At 40.2% G+C, this 24,631-nt stretch overlaps 2 protein-coding genes across 11 annotated transcripts in view; one reads left to right on the top strand and one right to left on the bottom strand.

The window, feature by feature from the left end:
* ELP4 (elongator acetyltransferase complex subunit 4) overlaps positions 1-1,839 on the bottom strand; it is a 141,272-nt gene extending 139,433 nt beyond the window's left edge. For all 8 annotated transcript variants that reach the window (XM_064656997.1, XM_064656999.1, XM_064656998.1 and 5 more), the window contains exon 1: positions 1,667-1,839. In XM_064656997.1, coding sequence (XP_064513067.1) covers positions 1,667-1,820 — 154 coding nt within the window. In that variant the 5' untranslated portion in view covers positions 1,821-1,839. The remainder of the gene's footprint in view (positions 1-1,666) is intronic.
* A 105-nt stretch (positions 1,840-1,944) lies between these two features.
* Positions 1,945-24,631, top strand: part of IMMP1L (inner mitochondrial membrane peptidase subunit 1) — a 32,595-nt gene continuing 9,908 nt past the window's right edge. For 2 of the 3 annotated variants that reach the window (XM_064656990.1, XM_064656992.1), the window contains exons 1-4: positions 1,945-1,998; positions 15,743-15,880; positions 16,644-16,732; positions 17,287-17,413. In XM_064656990.1, the coding sequence (XP_064513060.1) occupies positions 15,776-15,880; positions 16,644-16,732; positions 17,287-17,413 (321 nt within the window). In that variant the 5' untranslated portion in view covers positions 1,945-1,998; positions 15,743-15,775. Of the gene's footprint in view, positions 1,999-2,138; positions 2,368-15,742; positions 15,881-16,643; positions 16,733-17,286; positions 17,414-24,631 lie in introns of those variants that run through there. The other variant, XM_064656991.1, reaches the window with a different exon arrangement.

Genomic DNA, 24,631 nt, shown 5'->3' with positions numbered 1-24,631 from the left:
GTCCAGAGCTGCTGTGAAATCTCTGCCACTGCAGATTTTCAAGACTCAACTGGACAAAGCCCTGAGCAAATAACTTGGAATTTGGTGCTGAGCCTCCTTGAAGGTTGCAGAAGGTGAATTCTTGAGGTCCTTCCCCTGTCTCCAAAATCAGTGATTCTGTACAGATGGTCTGTCTCCAACAAAGCCTAATACCTGGAACCAATGGAAACTTTTTTATAGTCACCATGTTTGGCACAAGTCTTTCCTGGCCTACCCACTCAGCCCTCAGAAAACAGTGATTCAAGGGCTAGGAGCTTACCAAAGGTTTACATAGGAATATAGAGTTTTACAGCTTTTCAAAGATGCCAGAACCCAAAAACTATCTTAAAAGTATTTTCACAAGTTGCTATTCCTAGGGTTGAAAAACGTCCTTGATATTTAAGTATAAAAATTAGCAAGGTCAGGGAATTACTAAATATTTAAAAGACAAGGAAAACGTACTTCAGAAGGGAGCCTGGGTTCATTGAAAGTGTCCTCAGCTTCCATGACAAACCACTAACTGTGTGTCTAAGTGCCTGGAAATTTAGGAGACTGCCAGCATGGGAGCTGTCCACATCTTCTGAGCCACGCTGTGCAAAAATCCACTGTTTATAAAAGGGAACACGAAGAAGAACTGGAATTTTCAAAGCAAATCTTCTATTTATGCAATTAAAGGGTTTCACAAATTACACTCAATGAAATACTGCTCTCTTAAAGGAGGAAGAGCCTTCTCCACAACGATGCTAATCCCTAATGAAAGTGCAGACATGCACAAACGAACAAATGATACACAGGCTGCAAAAAGTTCTTTACAAAATGGATACAACTTTTATACTTATCATTACTTATACAGAATATCCTTAGAAAAAGAAAAAAGCGATATATTCCTATATTCCATGTGCTCCAAGGATGAATGAACAAAGCTAAAGTACCTAAACTAGCTAAAAGTAGTTGACGTACGTTGATGTACACTAAAGATGCATTAAGTGAGCAGTTAGTAAAGGGATCACACAGCCTGGTGCATACAGATAAAACAGTGAAATTAATTAGTTCCCAATCCCATAGAGGTGCCAGTTCACGCCACAGATGATAACACAGCAATAGCCACAACAGATCAGTCCACGGGACCCTCTGACACTGCGAGCAGGCAAAGGCAGAGGCACAGACAGCACAGCCTCACACCGGCGCAACCCCTCGAAACGGGGCATTTCAGTGACGCCGCCGTGACAGAAAACCCCGTCCGACACATCCCGACCAGTGCCACGCCGGAGAACCAGAACCACACCACGCGTTAATCCAGCGAACGCGGCTTTCAAACCCGAGCCCTTCGGCGCCCTTGTGTGACAGCGCCCGCGGAACGCGACAGGGACGCGGTGCCCCGGGGCTCCGCAGGGCAGGGCTGCGCTCCGAGACTGCCCGGGCCGATGGCAGGGCACGGCAACCTGCTCATCCTGCCAGGGAAGCGGACCCTGCCTTGCCCCTTCCTCCTTCCCGTCGTCCTCCCCCCAGTCCCGGGAGCTGCGGGGAGGAGGGAGAAGCCTTGCGGGAGCCGCCGCGGGGTCACGGGGGGCGCAGGGGGCGCAGGGCGGGCGGCACGGGGCAGGGAGGGAGGGGGGCAGCGCCGGGTCCCGGTCCCGCTCCCACCAACCTAGCACACAGTCGAGGGAGGGCAGCCCGCTGGAGAGCAGCAGCTGCCCGTGTCGCAGCGCGGGCCGGGTGCCCGGCAGGGCGGCCGGGCGGGCTCCGGCCCCGGCCCGGCGCTGGAAGCTGGTGCGGCCCCGCGCCCCGCCGGCCGCCGCCATGTCGGGTGCGGGCAGCGGCAGCGGCAGCGGCCGGGCACGCCGGGAGGGCCCGGCCCTGCGCTCTGCGCCAATGGGAGCGCGGCTCCCGGAACGGACACCCAATGGGAGGCCGCGGTGTTGGCAGGTGGGGGGCAGGAGGGGCGGGTAAGGGCTGAGGCGCCCGGCGGCGAGCGGGGAGGTGAGAGTGGGGTCGGGGTTGTGGGAGGTTTGGGCTGCCCGGGGTTGGGGGAGCGGGAGGTTTGGGCTGCCCGGGGCTGGGAGAGCGGGAGGTTTGGGCTGCCCGGGGCTGGGGGAGCGGGAGGTTTGGGCTGCCCGGGGCTGGGGGAGCGGGAGGTTTGGGCTGCCCGGGGCTGGGACCGGCTCGGGCAGTGCGGTGCGGGTGCTGCGGAGGGCTCTTCCCTTCTCCCGGGGGTGTCCGCAGGGCTGGGAGCGCAGGGGTGTGAGGGGACGGGCTCACACTCTGTCGGCATCGGCCCCTTCGCAAAGAGCCCAGGAGGAAAAACTGCTTGTAAAACGTGTGTTTACCTTATTGCGTGTAGAGTAAAATGTGAGTATGCTCGGAGTCTCCGTCCTGTTCGTAAACAGCCGCGGACACGTAAATAAACGTGTGATTTAATACCGTAACTTGGGAGCGAGATCTCGCATCGGTGTGGTTGCCCTGCACCAAGACCCGTGGTAGAAAAAGTTAAAGTTTGTGTTTTGCTTTGTCAATGAACGCTTTATGTTGCAGTGCTCTGAATTTAAGAGAAATCCCTATCAGTATAAAGGATAGCCACTGTCACAAGTATTTTATATTTCTTTTTCATCTGTTGGCCATTCAGATGCGTCCCAAGCTGCTTGAAGACATTTGCGCACAGCAGAATAAAAAAGTGAAGTTCTGATGTTATAATTCTTTTCACCCTCACACTTTAATTTCAATGAACAGTTTTTGCTGCCATTATAAGCCACGTTTTCGAACACCTGTGGTTCTTGAAACTTTCTGTTTATATTAATAAGAAAAAAAAGAAATCCTCATGTTAAATATTAGCAGCTTGAAAGGGCAACAAATAGGTGGGCGGTCGTGAACCTCAGAGTCTTTCCTTCGTATCCTATTCAAATTTAGGAGCTTGAAGCTTTAGTATTTTGTTTTCCTAGTGAAATGGCATTCCTTGTGCTGCTGGCCAAGCTTCTTTGCATGTTAAGCAGTGTAAGATTTCTTGCCATGAGTATCAAGAGGTTGTCTTAGCGTTTTGTCCTAATGTCTGTAATAGTTTATTGTTCAGTGTAAGAAGTATCTGCCCTTAGGGGAGAAAATCAAAGGGCGCGTTTGAAAACGTGGCAAGAAATAAATATACCTATTAAATTTCACTTCTGGAATATCTGACTAATGGGTTGTGGATATCTGGAATAGGAAAGCCTAGCAAAATAAAGGCCTAAAGCATAATTCACAGTTCTTTTAAAAGGGTTCAAGAATCCTTTAGTAGGATCCTGGGGTGTAAATTCTGCATTAATTGAATGAGGAGGCTTCCACAGAGAGTTCTCCACTTCTAAAACATCACAGTAACTCTTCCATTTCTTACTGTACTGTCATTCTGGAGTCCAAGTACCTAAATATTTCAGGTGTGAGTGCTTGGAGATGTGTGTAACACTTAAAAACTGCAGTACATCTGTTGGTGGAGTTTGTTACAGAAGCTTGTAACCCCATGGGGATGTCTCTGCTAAGTCACTGCTTACCTGTCAGACAGGGAATCAAATGACTGACCACATACACTCTGTCTCAGGGATGGTTTTTTTCCCCATTCTAAGCAGTACAATTTCCTTTTGTTACTTCAGTGACACAAAGTATTTCCGTTTTTGTTCTTTAAATAAAATACACTGCTCTAAGTTGTGTTAACTTTACAGGATAGGTGTAAACATACACCCAGGGCTGAGCCCTCTCTTTGGTTCTTCCATTTCTCATTGCTGCTTGGTTGACATGCAGTTTTTAAACTTTTTTTTCCTTTTTTTTTTTTTTTTTTACCTCACTTTCCTGCAGAGCAATTACAGCCTGAGGCAAAATAATTGTCTTTTTTTTTTTTTTTTTCATTTCTCTTTCATATTGGAGCCCACATAATGAAAGTATTTTGCAAATGGGAGCTGCTTCTACCAGTTTTAGTATTTCTTGAAGAAAGTGCAGGTTTCCTGGAAATCTCAGTCACTCAGGGGCTGATGTAGTAGGTCAATGTTGCAAAAAGAGGAAGTCTCACCTCCTTTTCCTCCTCTGTTTTCACTCCAGCAAACCCTGGTGCTTGTCAGGTTGTTTCTTGAGCTGACTCAGGTCACTAATCTGACTTGGAACTGTCAATTGGCTTTCTTAGAGTTTAATTTTATGTCATCCTGCTGGGTTGATGCTTTATGGAAAAGGGCGTAGACACACAGTGGGTTTGGACCTTCCAGCTCTTGCTGACTGTGAACCTTGGAGATATTTCAGAATTTCATGTATTTTCCAACAAAGTGGTATTTTTTGTTACAAATTTTGTCACTTGACGTCCTTCTAAAATATAGAGAAACTGTTTCTTACAATGTAACTATTTCACATATTACAAAAATAATGCCTAAGTAGAAGCAGTTTTTTCAGTATCAGAGCTGAATGTTTAAAATGTGGCAGTAGTTCTGTTTGTGATATTAATTTTTTCCTCTGTTTTAACATGATGGATACAGTTCAAGTCCTACTGATTTAGGAAGCAGGTGGAAATAAGCTATTTTTCAAATATATATTTTTTTTTAATTTTAACAGTTTAATACAATAAAGCTTTACAACTGAATACTTGCTTATAAAAATACTGCTTATCACATCTGACTTTACCTGTATTTCATTTCAGACAAATAGAGAAGAAACTAATATTATGGAGTTAATTTAAGTATTTTTAAGTCAATGGTGTTTCATTTTCAGGAATAATAATAGCTTTTTCACTCTCTCTCAATGATACTAAAAGTTTGCTTATGTCCAGTTTCCAAAAGGTGAGTTTCCAGCCATTGCAGAAGATCCCTTTAGGATCTGCTGTCTGATAGAAAGCAAAACCACAGGACATTACTATATAAAAAACTCCCTTATCCTGAAATGCACATTAGTGGGTAAAGAAGTCCTACTATTCCTGCCCTAGGGATGGAATGGAAATGCAGAGAAACTAAGGAACATGGAGGCTGTTTCAAATGATCAGGAAGTGTCTTAGCAAGTTATTCCTTGTCAGAGAGATTTAAACATTTCAGTCTATATTGGGATGTCTTAAACTGTGGAATAATCAAATTCTCTTCCTCGCAGCTCACATGTTGTGTACAACACCTTTATGTCAGTTTTAGCTGCAAATCCTGACTGGGCTATGAAAAAGTCAAGCTCTGTTTTCATGTTCTTGTAAACTTGCTGATCCAATTCAGCTGCTTGCCTATGCAAAATGCAGATTCTAAAATGGATTAAGAGGATTTTGGGTGAAAAAAACCAGGGAGGGAATACAATGGTAAGTGAGAGAGCAATCCAAACATTTGGGAAAAGGGTATGCTTGGAATTTGATCTGCAGGTATGTTTGACATTTCTCTTCAAAAGCTGTAGCCTACAGAGGTGGTGAAAGTCCCCAGAACAGCAGCACTTGAAGTTGCTTTAGATATTTTTAAGAGGGAACACTCCTGTCACGGCCTCGCTCTGTTCACCACGTGCAGCCCACGTGGGTTGCCCTTGGAGACTCGTGGGACCTCCAGTTATTGCCACCAGTGCTGTGTATCCCAGCAAGATGGGGTTATTGATGTATGTATTTTATTGTCTTTGATTTCAGAGGGATGGTTTTGCTAGATTTTAGCTGTGCCTTACAAGATTCAGTATGTGCTCTTGTCCTTCTGTGGCAATGAACAAAATGCTGCTGGTTTTGGAATAAATCACATCAGCCCATTTTATTTCAAAACCTGTCTGCCTGACCAATTCTCAGTAATATTTTTCTGGTGGGTTTGTGTATGGGATAGAGAACTAAAAAACCACATCCTGTGGCAGTTCTGATTCATAATCTTATTAGTGTTTGCTGTTACCTCGCCAAGCTGCTCCTCTCATCACTTCTGGAATGTGACGGTATTAGACTGTACTGATTAAAGTTTTATAGTCACCAAATCAGATTAGCTCTTGAGTCACCTGACTAGGCTGGGTTTGCAGTCATGTGATCCAGTGCCCTGCTGAGCTCCTGCTGGGAGCTGAAACAAGGTAGTTTGCTTTTGAGATGTTCTTAAGTATCGAACAGCATGGGGCGTGGATTATGGCTGCAAAGAAGATGGCTTCATTTTCCTGATCTTTGAACTAGCCAGAATGGGATAAGTTTGAAAGTGCAGGATCTTCAGGCCATGAGCCAACAACTGGAAAGAATGTTTAATCCTGGAAGTTCTGACACCAAAAGACCTGGTTTTTTTTTTTCAGTATGAAAAAGCTTAAAGACTACTTATCCAGTCAGTCTGTGGAAAAAAAAAAAAATAGGATTAGTGGGAAGGTTTAAGACTTACCAGTTGTATGATATTATATAAAATGCGATTTGATTTTATTCAGAAAGCCTCTGGATGTTACCAAATGCATCCTTGTGGGTTATACTGAGCAACAGCAAAAAAAAATTTAAACCTGTGTCAAATTTAAACAACTCCTTTACAATAGAAGTAAATTAGGAGACTTGAGTTAAAGTAGTTAGTGCTGAAGACAATAAATCATTTAAGAAGTTATATAATGTTTCTGTAGCTTCACATTATGAAATTGTACAGTATAATATTACTGAAACCTGCAGAACAGTAATCTTGAACATGAACTGTAAGTTTAATGTACTGTTTTATTAAGAATCATCCAGATTAGGGCTATATTTCATAGAGATTGTTTTCCTTGTGTTTATCATCCTTGGTGAGACCCACAAACATGAAACCTCAGGTTTCCAGTGTACTGGCCAAGTATTCTGGTCATTGTGGCTTCCATAGCTATTCCAGACAGGAACGCTAGCTTGATTATTCAGCTACTACCAGTGTAACTTCAGGTAGTGTTGGATCCTCTGACAAGCAGTGTTTCCCCTTTTCTTGCCCATCTTGGGTTTATGAACCGCTCAGTCTTTAGTCTGACAGAGACATGCAGAGGAGCAGTGGTTGGATTGGACTGCATGATGTGTGTTAGAAAGAGCTGGATATCCCTGTGGATAGGGATGCAGTTCCTGAGCCAGGCCAGGATGATGCTAGGTATGGCTTTCCCAAGTAGGGATATTGGCCAGTGGCTTCAAAACTGTGTACAACCCTCAGGTTTCACTGAGGACAAAATCCTGCAGGGTCATTGGAACATTCAGACCTATCCATTGGGCTTCCCTCTAGTTCCATGGCACTGTGACCATCCAGAGAGTGAGGGATGAACCAGGAGATGCTGCAGTAAATAATCCTGTAGAGCTGTGGAACTCTGCCTGGTCTGAGCACAGAGACCAAAGCCTTGCTTGCCCTTCAGAAGATATGACTAGAATGGCAAACAGAGGTAGATGAAGAAAAGGGTCATTTTCGCCTTTAAGTAGTTCAAGAATTAAAATTTAAATTTTTCAGTAGGAATTATAAAGTTGGGTAAAACACAGGCCAGCAATCTAATAAAACTCACTCTAAAGCCAGATTCACTACTGGCTACTTAAGGAAACTCATATTGTTCCAAATTTGGAATAATATTGTGATGAAAAAAAGAGAAAAAAGGGCAGAAAACACTGAATATCTGGCTTTTTTTGTAGCCAGGCTGTATTTTAGCAAACTGTCATTATTCTTTATCTCAGTGCATTCAGCTTCTTACCCCTCCTATGCTGAGCCTGCTACTCAGTAATGCATTGGCTTTAGTGTTGACTAGAGTTACCTTTTGCTAGCTCAGATATTACTAGTGCTGTGATCTTAGCTGGAAGTTTCTTTTATTGTTGAAACCTTTTTATTAGATGCATTTCATAAGAACAGAAGGAAAGATTTGGTTGTAGAAATGTGAATGTATCGTAAGAAGATGCTTGAGTTTCATGGCTGCTACCAATTTTTTCCCCCCAGGTGCTATTTTGCATTTTGTGTGAGATTACGTAGGTAAGAGGAATAAAAATAAAGCAGCATTTAAAGTTTTAGAAGCTGAAACAGATTGAGAGAAGCTTAAATATCATCAGGGTCCTAAAAATGACAGTACTGTAACTGGTGACTGCAGAATAACTTACAGTCCTGTGCTGTAAATGGACACAGATTCACTGATTGTTTCAAGGTTCTGTATGAAAATAGTATTTATGTGTTATTTCATTGCAGTGGGGGAATAATTCCTCTGAATTTTTAGTCTTAAGGCTCATTAGAACATGTGTACATCTTCAGTAGCCATGTTTTCATTATTTCTGTGATTCAGAGCTGTGACTGTGTCCCTAGCAAAGGAAAAAAGGTAATTGAGCTTTTTTTTTTTTACATTCCTTTTTATATTTCTGAGAAAACTGTTGCACGGTCTCAGACCCTCATCTTTTCATCTTTCTCTTTGTCAGCTGTGCTTCCATTGGTCCAAGAGGTGTGAAGTGTGTGTTTGATCTTGATGTTCTCATGCTGTTGCCAAGCCACAGTGATTTTGTAATAGAACTTCTGGCATTTCTGATGTGAAGAATCTGAAAATCACCAACATTACATTGTAGGAAGATCGTCAGTCTTCTCAGCATGCACAAAATATCTGTGGAAGGAGCTGTGTGACCAGTCACTGATTTTCCTTTTAGAAAAGCAGTGTGTTATGGAAGGCAGGGCAAGCCAAATTCTGTGCTTTTGGAACAAACCAAGTTAGTAAATTCAGGTGAAATAACATCTGATCACTTATTAAAAACTTAAATACTTTTTAAGAAGGCAGTTCTGGGAGACACAATTTTAGTGAAGTTATACAGTGATTGTTTCTGTACTGTTTTTCTGTTTTACAAGTGCTTGTGTCCTCATTTGAAATTTGAATTTGGGGTGGTTGTCTGTGGTAAAATAAGCCATAAAGGCCCTGCTTGGTCATGTGTTTGGGGTCGGTGACAGTGCAGTTTGTGGGGCTGGAGTGTGCTCAGTGCCTTGCAGGTTCTCTGCACCTCAGCATATAACTGGAGAAAGGCACCTCCACTTATTAGATTCACTGAGTAGTCAGTTCTCTCACTTATTGTTGTGTCAGCTGTATCTTTTACTTTAAACCATGCAATTAAATAATAGTTTATGCTGGCTTTCTGTTTTAGTTCATGCATTTAAAACCTGGAACTCAGATAAAAAGATAGACTCCGAATAAATTCCGTATATTATTTATGAGTGGGGCGACACATTAGCATGGAGTTCACAACAGATCATATCGCTTTTATTCCACCTTACAAGCTTAGCAGCACAAACAGAATAATCAACATATTATTTGGCTGTCATCTGCTGAACAGAAAGCAGAGATCACAAGGAGGTTTTCCCTAGCTGCAGCGATGGCCTTTTTGTTCCAAGCCCCCATCTGGGAGGGCCGTGGTGTGTTATCATATGGAACGCGGGGTTTGCTGTAATCTGCTTAGCTGCACTGCAGTTTGAATCTTTATTCCATGTTTGTGTAATTTATAATTTTAATGAGACCACGGCTCTTGTGGGCTTTGAAATATATTAAAAGCTCTTTTGTGCATATGCTTTTGTTCTTGCTTAATAGGCTCAGTGTATTTAAAACTGATGAATTTTTATTCATGGATTTGGATGTCTGGGGATTAACTTAGGCTGAATATCATTGCACTCATCTATTGATGTTTGGAACTTTTTTTATACTTGTATCTTGTAAGTGGAGAAGACCCTACAGAACTTGTGTTTTAAACCAGCTCAGAAATAACTAATAAAATTTTACTAAGCAATGAGAAAAAGTCCTGATGACAGTTTATTTTTACTGCATAAACTCACATGAAATACAATTCTGCTCTGAAAAAAAGTGCTTGAATCCATGTACATGTGTGTATGTAGAACTTTGTAACTAAAAAGCACTCTGGGAAAGCTGTCAAAATTTTTGTAGAATAATAGTAGTGACAGGCACTTGATTTGCATTTTTCTTCTGTTCAGGTAACTTGAAAATGTAAATACTGAGCACACTTTTGTCTGACTGTGTTGCCTTTCTCCTGTTTTTTAACATGTTTATTAATGCAGAGTGTGCATAAGGTATTTCATTAGAAGGTGATGCTCATAGCTGGGAAGTATTGATGAGCACACAGAAGGATTCTTCATTACTGTTACATTTTCTGATAGTGCTAAAACTACTCTTGTTTTCTGCTTTGTATTTTTCAAATGTTTAATGGCTTGCTTATAGTTTAATTATCTGTCAGGTTTGATTTCCTGTTTAAGATCCCATACTGTGTGACTTGTGTGTTCATAACCCACTGTGGAGTCCTCTTCAGTGACGACATTCTGAGACCAGCACTGGGGATAAGGTTGAGACAGCTGTGTTTCTGAACAGTCCTGCTGGTGGTGTCCTGAAAGAGGCTGCTAGTTTGATGTGGAGGGGTTTTGGTTTTTTGGTTGTGGTGTTTCTGTTGGGTTTGGTGTTTTTTACCAGCGAACAATTGTCTTTGCAATGACAAAATATTTTAAGTAAGCAGCCTTTTTGCTTGTCGGTGCATAGGGGAGTTACTTACTCCTCTTTTATTCACTGTTCCAAGTAGTATTCCCAAAAATACCTTCATGTTTCTTCAAGGTGTGTCAGCACTGGAAGGACGTGTGAGCCAAGGGCAACTTCAGGTTCTATAGGGCTAAAAACGATAGGGTTCTATAGTTTTTAAGTGCCTAATGTGAAAACTGGACTTGTAATTCCTTGTCTTATTACACTGAATGAATTTTCAAAGTCTGCCTATCTGTGTCTCAAGAAAGTGAAAATATTAAAATTTCAGATGAACATGTGTGGCTCAGAACAGAGTTATTCGACCCTTGTGACATAGGCATGGGATATTTTCTCTGTTACCAGGAGGGTGACTGTGATGTCTGTCAAACCTTTGGTGTTTGTCCTAACTTTGACATCGTTGCAGCAAACTGTGAAGTGAATGTTTCAGCATCCCTGAGAGGCTCAGACCTGCCCGTGTATGACCACGCCTTGGCTCAGCTCCCTGCATTTGTTGTTCAGCAAAGATGGGGGTGTGGGGCTCCAGAGGAAGAGAGGAGCCCTGGAATGCATCTGGCCATTAACACAGTGTTTTGTACGGGGTTGTGGGATTGTTAGGAGTTGCTTCCCAAAGGTAAATAGAACCAGTGAGAGCTACTTGAGATCTGCTTTGAAAAATTGCTCATTCTTACGTAGGCAGTGTCTAGTTATTTAACACCAGGGGATTGTGTTATGGGAATTTATATTTACAGGATTGAACTCCTTATCAGCTTGAGATCAGTAGATGGAGGAGCACTTGTTGGAGACAAACTGTCAGTGCCTAGTAGAGATAATGTGTAAAAATGATCTCTTCCAGAATACCAGCAAGCTTTTGCAGATTTGCCAGACTTAATCCAGTGTTTCTTGTAGAATAAAGCAACAGCTGGAAATACAAAGCAAGTTCTGTCTGATCTCCAGCATGGAAAGACCTTCTGAAAATTATTCCTTCTTTTGCTTTAGATGTTTGGAATCTTCAGATTGTAATTAGAATATTGTAGTTATTATGTGTCTGATACGGGAAGAATCCTGATAAACAAGATATAGACCCTTCTCTATTCTAGCACATAGAGCATTAATTTCACGCAGAAGTTTTAAAATAATAATTTAATATAAACAACAGCTCAAACATAAATATTTGAAAGGCCTAGTCAGGGTGCAGTTTTTTCTTTGGTTTGGGTTTTTGCATTTTTTTAAAAGTGATAATCTCAGAGTAACTCGGTGGGAAAGAGATGGTGCAAGTTACGGGATTGCCTTGCGTAGAGAAAGGTGTCTGGTGAGAAGTGGGGAATGTTAGGAGGAGAGTTTGTTACCTGAGGAAAAACTGATCAACTGTCACTAAATATTCAGTGAAATTCCAGAATTGGGAAGTGTTACATAAAGCAAATGTGACTGGAAATGTTTTATGAAAGTGAAAAATCCGTTTAGTATCAAGTCCAGTAATTTGTTTAATTCCACTTCCCAGTGCCTGCGACTTCAATTTTCCTGTGTTTAAAAATTTGGCACCAAACTGCCTTACACAATGCCATTGGTTTTCTGAAAATGATAAATCTGCTCATTGATTTCCTAATTTTATTATGTACACAGTTAATTGTAATCCAAGATTACAGCAAACAAGATGGTAATTTCTGGACAACCTATGTGCATTTCCCTCGGAGTGTGAGTGTTACAGAAGCAAAGAGTACAAAGAGAATACCATTTGTGCTATCCTCACAGGAGCTGTCAATAAAAGATGTAATAGGGGATTTAGGAATCTGGAAATGGCCAACTAATTTATGTGAATCTATTTTATTTCAGCTAGAAAGCCCAAGCTCTGTTTCGTCTGCACTGCATATTGCAGAGCACAGGCTGTCTATAGAAAAGCAGGCGGCTGCATATGGATAGTCCCTTGATATCATTCACTTGCTGTGTAATCTTATTATGCAAAGTTCTAATCTTCACCTAGAATGAATGCCTCTGGGTCAGAATATAGTCATATCAGGGTTTTTGAGGTCATGTTTTGTGATCCTTAGCTTATTCTTCTAAGTAGAGCTGGGATTTAAAGAGTATTCCCCAGACACTAGCAGAGATAGACGGCAAAACCTGCTGCCTTTTTGGAAGACAAGACCAACATGAGGTCCCTGGTAGGATTAAACTTGATTTGTAGCTGTAGGATTTTTTAACAGATGTATTATTGGACAGGGAATAGGGGGCCACCAGCACAGCGAAATTGGATCACGATTGGCATTCTCAGGGAGTCCGCTGGCTGCTAAAACAGCAGCTGCATGTGGATTTGACTTCTTTCAGGTGAAGCGACTTCCAGTCATTTGGAAAGGATGGGATGAAAAGGAACCTTGGTGATAATTTTGATGTCTGCAAGATTTAGTCCCAATGTAATGGGATTATCGGTAACACCTTCACTGCAGAAAAAGCCACCTGGCGCTATAACTGGCAGCGACTGAGAACTAATCCTTTCCCATCTCTTGGATGTCATTCATGAGGCTCAAAGTGATTTCTGCCCTGCTAGCTGTGATTAATTTTTATAAACAAACAAACAAAAAAATCAAATGATGAAAGCACAGGCTATGGAAGGAAAAGGGAACAGAAGATAATAGTAATTACATTTTGCATTTTATTTGCTGCGGGGGATAAACTATACTGTTCTTCCAAAATAACCAAATTGTGTCCTCTGTGGTAAATATGGATGTAACCCTTTTTAATCAGTGTCTATGTTCAGCATAAAACCAATGTCTATTCCAGTATAAATTTTTCAGCTACCTGCTATACTATAGTAGGTAGTACCTGGAAGTAATTACAGTAGGTTTTAGGCCACTAGTGCTGTGATAAGGATGTTTATCCAACTGATCCATTAAGTTTTCAAGGGGCCTGCGACTTAAATAATTTGTTTTATTGTGCTTAATGGTCTTATGCTTGATCTGGTGGAGTTGCCTGCTGATGGCACTTTGTGTTAAAACTATGATGTGGAAAAACGTTCAGCTGTTTACCTTCTTGTGATCAACAGTATGGTATTGTTTTAAAAATGTACTGATACAAAGTTTGCAGAGGAAACAATTATATTTTACTGATGCTTAAGATAATTTTTTTTTATTTTTTTTTTAAATAAACTAGTTTGTTCTGGTGTTAGTTTTTTTTTTGCTGGGCTTACTCTTGCTGCAACATTCACTTATTAACTTGAAGTCGTTACTTAAAACGACAGGGAAGCTTTCAGGATTGTAGTTATTCCATGGAATGATGTCTAAAGATGAACCTTAACATTAAAAACACCCTCCCATCCTCTGAAGTTACCTTGTTAGGGTCAGACTGTGTATAATCTATGTATATATATGTGCCTCAATTTGAAATTAACTTTCTTGAGTGGTAATCAAAAGCCTTACATAAAAGCTGAGAATTTTTTCATTATTATGAAATCTGATAAGCCTGAACATTGAAAAAAAAAATCCTTTGTACCACATCTACAAACTGAGGCTGGTGAACTCCATGTCTCAGGAGTTAAGAATTTATTTTAAGAGGAATGGGAACAAAATTTGAGAGCTCTTCACTCATGTTCTATCCTTGCTGTTGTTTTTTTACCATGACAGCTCTTGCAGTAGGCAAAGCTCACTCTGAACCCTGTGTTTCCTTGAACAGCTTATAAATCTATGGCTCCTCATGCAGAGCTGCTCAGAGACATCCCAGAGAAACACATTTGTTCAAGGTAACTATCCAGAAGTTTATGTCATCCAAAATCTAGAAGGAATCAGTCTGAAACTCATTTTTTGAGATGTGTAGCAGTTGTTTGTAGTTTCAGAAGGAAAAATATTGTAGTTACAGCCTGACAGCTGTTGGCACGAGAGGTTTACATGTTCTCTGGATGAGTGTGCTCACTGCTCATTTGTCACAATTTGATCTGCACACTCTGGGCATTGTAGTGCTTGGTTTATACAATTCATGTTTACCTCTGGTATCCAGAGGTGCCTGAACTCTGTACTGTCTTAATAGATGAGTATAAGGTTTCTGAGGAGCATGGAGCGAAACTACAGGATGGTTGTGCAGTATTTTTCTGTCTGAGCTGAGCAGCAGTTTCTATCTGAACTGAGCAGCTGCCTTTCTAGCAGGTGCTGTTAAGGAGTATTGATGATGGACTTCTCTCACAGCATAGTTGTGGTCATAAATTCACACTAGTTGTGCAACTCAAATTCATCTGCTGTCACTCAGCCTTCCTTTTCTCACCTGTTTCTTGTAAGAGTTGTGCAAATAAAGCTGTGCACTTTTAAATTCCTGTCTTTAGTTAGTGAAACATCATGAAATGTAGAAGGGGATGTCTTTACTTCATTATTAAATGGAGCATATTGTACAAACACAGCGTTTTTCTCTTTTTTTTTGCTTTTTAACATACTCTATTGACTTAGCAAACTATGTTGACTCAGTAAATCAGGGAAGTCTTGCAGTGGTTTTAGTTCATGGTAAGGCAATACCGAGTTTAGGGGGGCATGTTTCTTGCAGAATTTAAAACTTGCTTCAATTGCTTCAGTATATCTGTTTCCTACTTCCTTAAGATACATATATGTAACTATCCTAACAGTTTGGGGTAAGGAAACATTTTAATTAAATTAGCATTGCAGGAATAGGATCTCCTAATCAGAGCTAACTCGAATGTTTGGGGGAGGGAGTCAGAAGATATTTGCAGTCTAATGTGCTGCAGAACTTATGCCATGGTACCATAGCTAAGAACAAAAAGACCTAATGCCTTATTTTTATATGCAACTATTTTGGTAATGTAGTCAAAGGAAAGCTCTGCTTCACCTCCAGAGCTCCAGAACTACCAGATATCCTAACTTTTCCTGTGATAGCCTTACTTAGGCAAGCCATTCAGGACTCCCTTTTTCTTATTTTGTCTAGTTCTTCAAGCCTGTTTTCATTTGATTGATTGCCAGGTTGCTTTTAAAGTTTTTGTTGACTGTGTGATTACTCCAGTTTTCTGTGAAAGTAATTTCAGTTGTTTGAATCGCTTCAGATGGTTTGGTGCTGCTTTAAGGAAAACAGCAATCCAAGTTTCCCTGTCTTCTCATGATTAAAACAACTCCATCAGGTGTTTTAAATAAAATAACTGCATCTGAGTGACAGTGTACTCAGCTGAATGTGACAAGCTGGTGAGAGGGGTCTGCGTGGTAAAGGAAAAACTTCATGATGGCATTTGAGTTTCAGCTGTATTCATCTCTTCACATACACCTGATTATCTGCTAGTTTTATCACACTGGTTTTTTTTAATACTTATGTTAGAGGTTTGTAAGTGTCAGCTTGCTTGTTCCCAGATGACTGATGTTGTTCTCTTCCCCTGCAGGCCGGAGCCAGCTGACCGACGGGACGCTGTAGGATGCTCCGCGATGTCCTAGGGAAAACCTTCCGCTTTCTGGGCTACACTGTGCAGTATGGCTGCATAGCACACTGTGCCTTTGAGTACCTTGGAGGAATTGTTGTGGTAACTTTTCGTTTTCCTCACGTTTTAAAGAAGATAAAACTGTAATATTGAAATTGTCCTATGTGATCATGTCAGTATTTCAAATTTATCGATTTTCTTTGAAGCGTTTTCAGAGCGTGATTACTAAATGCCTATTTTTGGGGGGGGGCAGGTCCAACCTTTATGAAAGTTATTTCTACTTTGGGCATTCATATTTTTTGATGCCTTATTGCTTGAGACATCACTGAAGGAAACAGGAAACTGTCATTAAGCATTTTGCAGAGAGTACATCCTGTGAGAAAGACTGCAGTCGCCAATAGGAAATGCTCTTGTTTCCAACTCTGGCCAAATTTCTGGGTGTTTTATGCTCCTTCCCCCTCTTTTCCAGCAGATACTGCTGCTGGTCATGGGGGAGTGTGGCTGTGAGCTGCTCTTGCAGCTTCTGTGATGATTCTGTTTTACAGAGACTGAAGAAAGGGGTAACAGGGCAGAGCTTCGAGCGCTGCTGCTCGTAATTTCTTAGAGATTCAGGTGCTGAAATGAGTCCATAGCACCCAGCACAGTTCAGGACCAACCCCAAGCAAATCTGGAGCTGTAACACAGTTAGAGGTGCTCTGGAGGCTGTGCTCAGCTTTTAAATGTATCACGTTCCTTGGAGGATTTTTAGTTGTTCTCTACATTATCTTTTCTAACGTATTAGCAAATAATTGAAATATTAAAGTATTTCAGATAAAAATAATTTGAAATAGTAATTTTTTTTTTCTTATTTATTTTTAATTTTCAGTGTTCTGGACCTTCAATGGAACCAACCATTCAAAATTCTGATGTTGTGTTCTCGGAGAACCTGAGCCGCCACTTTTATTGCATCCGAAAGTACGCTCCTGGATTTTCCATCCCCTTTGCCAGAGCTTGCCAATAACCACAGTCCATCTGTCCTTTATTTTTCCTATATGTTTCTACTTCTAAATTGTAATTTTGCCTTGTGTTTGATGGAGGGTTAAAGTTACCAGCACATACAGCCCATCAAACAACTTATCAGAATTAATTTAGGATAAAATCTACTTCACTTTTACAGCTTTGTCCAAAAAATGGAGAAAATCCTTTTTCCCCCCACCAAAGCAATTCTATTGTGTGACTGTAACTTCTCCTCTAAGCCTTTTTGTCTCACTTGAAAAGCAAGCTCTAGGTATTACTGTCCTTAGGTCGTAGTCTTAAATGTTTCATAAACGATCTAAATAACACAAAGAACTCTGTGTAAAATTACACCCTGAGTAAAACTGAAGAAACCAAAATTGTAGACAGGAATTTTAAGCAGAAGGGAACATATTTGTGTGGATATTTTTGGTGTATACCCCTTGATACTCTTGTACTCAGCCAAACAGTTTGTACTTAGAGTTCTTCTGTTTGTTTCTGTTTTTTCATCTCAGAGGAGATATTGTAATTGTGAAAAGCCCAAGTGACCCCAAATCAAATATCTGTAAAAGAGTAATTGGCTTGGAAGGGGATAAAGTCTGCACAAGCAACCCTTCAGATTTCCTTAAGAGTCACAGCTATGTAAGTATTAGAGTTTCTTGCTTTGTAAATTAATGATTACTTAAGTAGGCCTGCTAGTCTGTAAAGGATTTGCAATATTTGAGTATCATCATAAATCATAAATTACGACATTCATAAATTATTATTTCTTCTTGTATATGTACAGTAAAATGCTGTAATTTTAAACTCTGTGTATGGCAAGCTGTCTTTCTCAGTGCCTTTTGTCTCTGTAGGAAGTGTGGGCAGATAATATTTTTGCTCTGCCCTTTGCTTAGGTCTTCTTCCCTGGAAGAATGCTCTGAAATTCTCTGCATAAAGTGCAGTACAGGTGGCAGACTCCAAGGCTTGTTCTTCAGGCAAAACTGTCCATGTATTTTAAATGCTAAGAAGTGAATATTTGCCTCTGCAATAGCTTTGAGATTTTTTCAAAATTACACTTTCATGTATGTCTCTATATTTCAATGTAACAATATTTTAATTTTCCTGAGTATGGTTGGAAAAGCAGTAGCTTTCCTAACTTCTCCAAAAAGCCAGGTAACAAGATGAAATGAGAAGGGGAAAATAACCTCAACGCTCACTTGTCCTTCTGCAGATATACTTCACAGAAGCTTGGAAAGTGAAGTATCTGTGACAAAATGTTTTCAGCAACTCCTTTTTAGGCTGTCATTAGAAAAAACCCGAGGAATCATGATCACAGAAAAATGGGATCCCTTTAAAAAGGGTTTTTCTTGTCCCCAAAGCGTGTTTGACCATCACCTCTGTTCAGCACCTTGTGGAGCCAGCAGATGTTCACAAGTGTTCTGAATCTTAAAAGAAAGATATTATGTTGCCCTTTCATCCACTTCATCCTCATGATCAGAAGGGGAGGACAGAACATGTAGTTTCTCCATAGATCAAGTTGTGTTAACTGTTTAACCAAGGAAAAAAATCTACAAAAAACCCCAAAGACACCAACCCAGCTTTCTTACCAAGCTGAAGAAATTCTCTGGCTCTGATGGAACTAGTCATTGCAGTGAAATAGGAATTTCCCAGAGCAGACCAACCTGAAATGGAAACCTGGATTCTGTGTACACTGAGAGAAGACACAAACTGAGTTTCTCTGAGCATCTTGTTCCTCACTTGTCTTAGTCTTGAAAAGGAAGTTCAGGAAAGATTGGTACTTAACAGGATGTCAGCTTTTCTGGAAACCCTGAAGTAACCAAATGAATATCCAGCAGAACAATTTCTGCCCTAGGTGCAAGATTCCTTGTCTCCAGTTTTAAGCTGTAATGTAGGGAGAAGGAGTGGATGGGGAATGCAGAGTCCATTTCCTGTTTTCATCCAGGCTAATGTATGGAAATACAACAGAGCTTTTGTAATTCTTACATCATAAATTGTATCTAGGGGGAGAAAGGATCTAAATGGAAATGCTTTCGTTGTTGCTGCATGTCTGTTTTTCTCCTGTGTTTAGTGGTTGAAAAGGTAGATCTTTCCATCTGTTCAGGAGATGCTTCCTTTACAGAAGAACATATTCTCAACATAGATATCTGCACTTTATGGTCATAGCTGAGGCTGAATTATTTACTAATTGTTCTTGTTGGGGAGGGGGAAATGATACGTGTCTGTGTTTAGGCAATTACCTCATCACATTCCTTATTTTAGTGAATCACTGTGCTGTGCACTTTGAATTCAAACACAAAATTCCTCAAAGCAAATAGCAGCAGCAGATGCACAGAGAACTGGCTGTTTGTTTTGTTGATACTTGCCTGAGTTGGGTTTTTGAAAAAAAAAGATTGCCCAAACTGAGGAGAGGCCTGAGCTAGGATTCCAAATGGCCAAGAGTGCTGCCTGGGGGGTCTGTCTGCCAGGGAAAGCCACCACTGCAGGCACTCCTGAAGGGAGGAAAGCCTAGGAAGTGTTGGGAGTTTTGTTGTTCATATTTGGCTACTAACTTCTTTTTTTCAAATGAGCAATCTCCCAAGTGGGGTGTGAATGCTGTGACTCCAAAGAGTGTAAGGTCAGAGGATTCCTTGTTTTTATTACTGTGAACTGCTCAGCTTTCCTTGACTACTTGTCTCCCGTTTGGGGGAGTGGTAGTGAATAGTTACTGTCATGTTTGCAGACTTATTACAGTAAATATGAAGTATCAGGTGCCAGAAATATTACCAGCTTAGGCAGCTTAAGCCTCTGCCTCATTCTGTGCTGGTGTTTGGTTAGGTTTTGGGTTTGTTGCTGCTGGTTAGGTTTTATGAGTTAGCCAGTTACTGGAGATGGCAGAATAATGGCAGCACGATGTAAATGCAGCTGAGGGTGAAATTACCTCTAAGCAGCTGCTTCTCTTGCCTCCCTGAAAGGAGAATCCTTATAGTCATGTTAGCAGGAATTGTGCTTAGTCTGTACTGACTGTCAGCATTAGTGTTGGCATGTTTTACAGATTTTTAAGTTAGGGATGTTTGTGCTTAGAAGCACTGTCATGCACGATTCTTATTCTGAAGCCTGAGAGGATGCCAAAATCAGATCTACATCCAATCCTGGTTCATTCATGGATGTACTTCTCAGCATGCCTTGTATATGATAAATGTAATATAGATACAAGAGCAGAGAACTGTTTACAACTTGCTCTCTGTAAAATTACACAGATGAGATACTTTTTTGCTGCAAACAACCTGTAGATTAAAGAAAAAAAAAAACAACCTAACACAACAAACCAACCTTCCAGGCTATAATAAAAATGAAACAAACAAAAAAATCATACAAGAGTTGAATAAGTTGTTCTGAAAAGTGGTATTTCAGTTGAGTAGAAATGCAGTATAGCAGTGGCAATGATGTGAAAGTCTTTACAGTGGTAGAAAAAATACTTTTGCTGCTCTACGTAACTGAAGCTGTTATTTTGTCAGAGTGCACTGAGCGTGAAGCTGTACCAAAAAGCTGTCTTGGACAGAGTTGTTGGATTACAAGGTGATGGAACTAATCCCACATATAAAACTGATTGGTATAAATTAACCATGTGCTTAAATTACAATTTAAGTACATAAGAAATGTCTTTTCTTTGGACTCTTCATGGTACATGATGCTTCATATGCTAGAGGTTGCAGTTGGGCTGTAGAGTAATAATGGGGGAAATCTTTCTGTTTATGTGAAAAGTATAATGAAATTCCTTTCCTGAATAAGCTGCTATAGCATTACAAAGTTAGGAAAATGTACTTGTCCTTTTTGTTGATATCTGGTTTGAAATGTGAGCATTAGGCTGGCAGCTTTGCTGGGCTCTTTTGGTTTCTATAAACATTTATAAATAGAGGCAAGTGTATTTGCTGTAATAAACATTTAAGAATGCCTAATGTATTTTTACTGTATGAGAAGCAATGAGGTATGAACCCAAAAGTTAAAAAGGTAAAGAACTCATTTTTAGGAATGTGGTATTCAGACCTAGTTTCAATTATTACAAAATATCTTCACTGATTTATTAATTTAACCATAAGAACTAAATAATAAGGATTAATAAGGAAATTAATACAGGAAACTCCTGAAATGGTCTCATAAAAAGCCCCAAAACCAACAGCTGAAAGGTTCTTTTTCATATTTAGTCTTTTATTTCCTGTATGGAGAAGTCTTAATACAGATCCAGGTTTATAATTCAGATCGAGTATCCTATTGTTATATTTGAATTTGTTTTAATGCCATTTGCTTTAGCTTTAATTTCTTTAGTGCCATATGTTCTTGTGCTGCAACTCCTATTTACAAGCTGAAAAAGTGAGGGGGAAGCCATCAGATTAAAACAGCTTGTGTGTCATAAACCACCAATATGCTGAGCCTTTGTGTCACTTAAACAAAAGTAGTCCCTAATAATGTCACTTAATAGAGCCGGAGTCTGTAAATAAGGAACTGCCTTTTGCAAGTCCTGGTGATAAAAAGCTGCCATACAAATCCATATCTCAGCAACCCTGTGCTGGTGATCAATCACAGCTCAGCACTAATGCTGGGAGTGTGGCTGGGGGGGGGAGTGTGTTTACCTTGTGCTAAAATGAGGTTCATTGCGGAGATGGCATCCCTGCATCCTGTGGTGTGCCCAAGATAATGCATCTCCCTGTGTTTGCACATCACACAAGTGGTCTTGCAACAGCACTATTAACTCTTAAACAGTCCTTGTCACATGCAGTAAGAATATTATGTGGGTACTAAGAATAACATAGTGCAAACACCACACTATCATAATCACTAGACAGTTCTACAGGTTTGGGTACACCCTGTAAGACACTGAAAAGTGGTTTGATGTTTCAGGGCACTCAGTGCCATTGATAGTCTCTTTAAAATAGCCCAAATAGCAATTAAAAATAAACTTATCAAAACTCTAATTCTTTTTTCCTTTGTTCTAAGTATCTTAATAGTTCATTTACACTCATGGTTTAGTACATCAATAAGGTAAGTTTTAATTGTTGCTGACCAGGAGAAAGAGTAAGAAATTTCCTTTCTCCTTCTCCTTAGTTCTGGTGTTCCAGAGGCCTGAGAGAAAGTTATGCCATAATTTTAACCAGTGGCTGTGCTAAATGTCTGGTGGGAGAGGAGAACCAATTTGCAATATTTGTTTGTTTTGCAAATCTGTTCCATTTGCAGATCACTCCATGTCCCAGTACAGAGAGTTCGTGACTCAAGCTGATCTTGAAATTTCTGAGCAGTAATTAAAGATCAAAGCTCTGATTTGTCAAAACTAAATTATTGAAGGGAAAACAAACACAAAGAATTTTATCAGCCTGCTTCCCAGCATTTCCAGGATTTCTTCTGCTCAAGTGGATTGGTCTTTGCGCCTTTGCAGTTTTGGTTTTGATATTTCAAGAACATACAAGTAGCAGGACTTGACACGAGAGCTCTGGTTCTGTTCAGCAGAGCTCCCCCAGGTCTCTGTGGGGTCAGGGGAGGAGGGCAGTGTCTGCACCATGGCTTGGGCACAGGGCAGCAGAGAGAGGCTCCTCAGTGAGTGAGCCCCCACCGAGGTCTCTCACATCCTTCTCCAACAGCTCTTTCTCCCCCACTGTCTGAACCAAGAGGAGGCAGCTGCACTATCAGCTGGTCTGGAGTGCAGGCCAACTGCAGCTCTGCCACTGCCCCCTGCTCCTGTGCAGCCAGTTCAGCCCTGAAGGAAAACCTTAGAGAAACCTCCTCCAGGATTTTGAGGGAAAATTGTTCCAGGGTGACCAATTTCTGCATTTATAGCACTAGATGTTTTTCCTGTGTGGAAATGCAGAATACAGCTTTGTCTGTGCCGGTCAGATCAGTTTGAACCTTCAGGATTTCATGGTTCTGTTATTCCTCTGCTCAGAGCTCAGTAATTGCTTTTCAGGAGCTGCTCAGGATGATCAAACCAACCAGTCAAGCAGTGAAGCTTCTGAGCACAAGTTTTGGGCTGACTGTCCCAGCTGTGTAGCAGAGATTCAGGTCCCTGCTCAGGAGCTGGCAGACAGTACCTTTAAGATTCCTTCCCCTGCTCGTAGGATTTGTGAGCCATTGTTGCCTCCAGGCTGGATTGCAGATCCCTGTGTAAGGAGTGGCTTTGCCCAGGCCATGCCAGCAATGGTGGTGGGTTCTGTGTTTTAACCACTGACTTCCAGTTGGGGTTTGAACCCACAGGTGGGTTTTTTTGTTGTTGTTCTCAAACCTATACTTTTGGATGACCCTGTTAACATCATCTGGTTTCTGGAGAAGAAAAGAATCAAATCCTTCTTAATTATTGCTGTGAGAAAGGTCTGTGCAAACTGCTAAGTAATCTTTGCTGGATTTGTAATCAATATTTTCTTCCAAAATACTGATCTGCTGTAAATCCAAAAAGCTAATTAATAGTCTGGAGTGATGAATCACTGCCATGTTCTGAATTTTTTTTTAGGAGTTCCTAAATGTAGCTAGATTTGGGTTTGAAAGTTTTGACCTATGAACATGAACAAGTTAGTTTGAATTTTAACTGATAATAGTTTTAGAAAAGGAAAGATGACTAATAATTTCAATTTAGAGTTGCAGCTAGAGATTTTAAAAATCAGATGTATAGCTTTTCAGACTGATTCAGATCTGTGTGTTTAACAGTATGATCTAGATCATGTGAGAATATTTATGGAAGTAAAGTAATCAAAGCATGTGTGTTTAAATTATTATTATTATTTGGAAACTTTTGCAACAGGTAAAAAGTGGTACTGAGAGAAAGCAGATATTTTTCTTATTTGACTGGCATAGATATTTCTGATGTGAAAATTCTGTGGCCTTTCCTATTAAGCAGTGAGTGCAGTGATCAAACCTTTTAAGGTCCAAGTAGTTAAGCTCAGGAAAAGCAGTAGTCATTTGTACATTACACAAAGTTAAGAAGGAGCAACAGTGGTTAAAAACCAACCATTCAAATAACCAGTGAATGCTTTGACAGGTTACTGTAACTGCTTCCCCAATTTTTTGTTACAGAACAACACTCAGCTGGTGTGCTTGCATGGTAGAGTAAGATGTCTTATAAATTCAAGTCTAAGTGGATATCCCTTAGTTCCCTTGCAGTTTATGGGTTAGCATGGAAGGTTATGTGGTTTTAATATTGGTTAATGAGTAATTTCAAAACTGACAAGATAGACAAATCTTCATATATTTTTTTATAAATCTTCTATTAAAATAAAAAAAGACAATACAGAGAATGAATTAATAATATATTTAATCACAGCGAATTCAATTTCTATATAAAAACCCATTAGTGCTTCATTGTCATCCTAATTTCTTTTTTTTAATGTGAGTATTTAAACAAACTGGGCCAAGTACATTATGTCTTATTCATAAACAGCTTAAACTGTCCAGTAGTAAAAGGAAAATGGTAAACTTTTTGGAAGTACCTATGAATTTAAGGTCGATTCATTCTGTTCCATCCTTTTAAGAATTATTAAATTCCAGGTATTTCAGCCTTTAAGTGATACATAGAAGATGTTGATTTAACATCTGTTTAAGTTCCAGTGTGGTTGCTACAATTTCATAGCTTTTTCAGCACAAAAAAAAATAAATGTAAATGCTTGTGCTGATTTTGAAAATATTGAGCTAATTAATGTTGTTGTGTTTTGTACAGATGGCAACCTTAATGTGAACAACATTTATGATAAGCCTACAGAAACAGTGCCTAGAGCAACTGGATCATTAAAAAAAGGATTTGTTAAGCATTATTCAGTCTTGGTGCTGAATTAATAAATAAAGGATTAAGGAGTAGTTATGTGAGACTTTAAGTATAGAGCGATAAAACAAACTCCCGCATTT

The sequence above is a fragment of the Pseudopipra pipra genome, chromosome 6 (assembly GCF_036250125.1).
Source record: "Pseudopipra pipra isolate bDixPip1 chromosome 6, bDixPip1.hap1, whole genome shotgun sequence".
Taxonomy (NCBI): domain Eukaryota; kingdom Metazoa; phylum Chordata; class Aves; order Passeriformes; family Pipridae; genus Pseudopipra; species Pseudopipra pipra.
The sequence above is the reverse complement of the archived record's forward strand: the minus strand, read 5'-3'. Positions and strand labels throughout refer to the sequence as shown.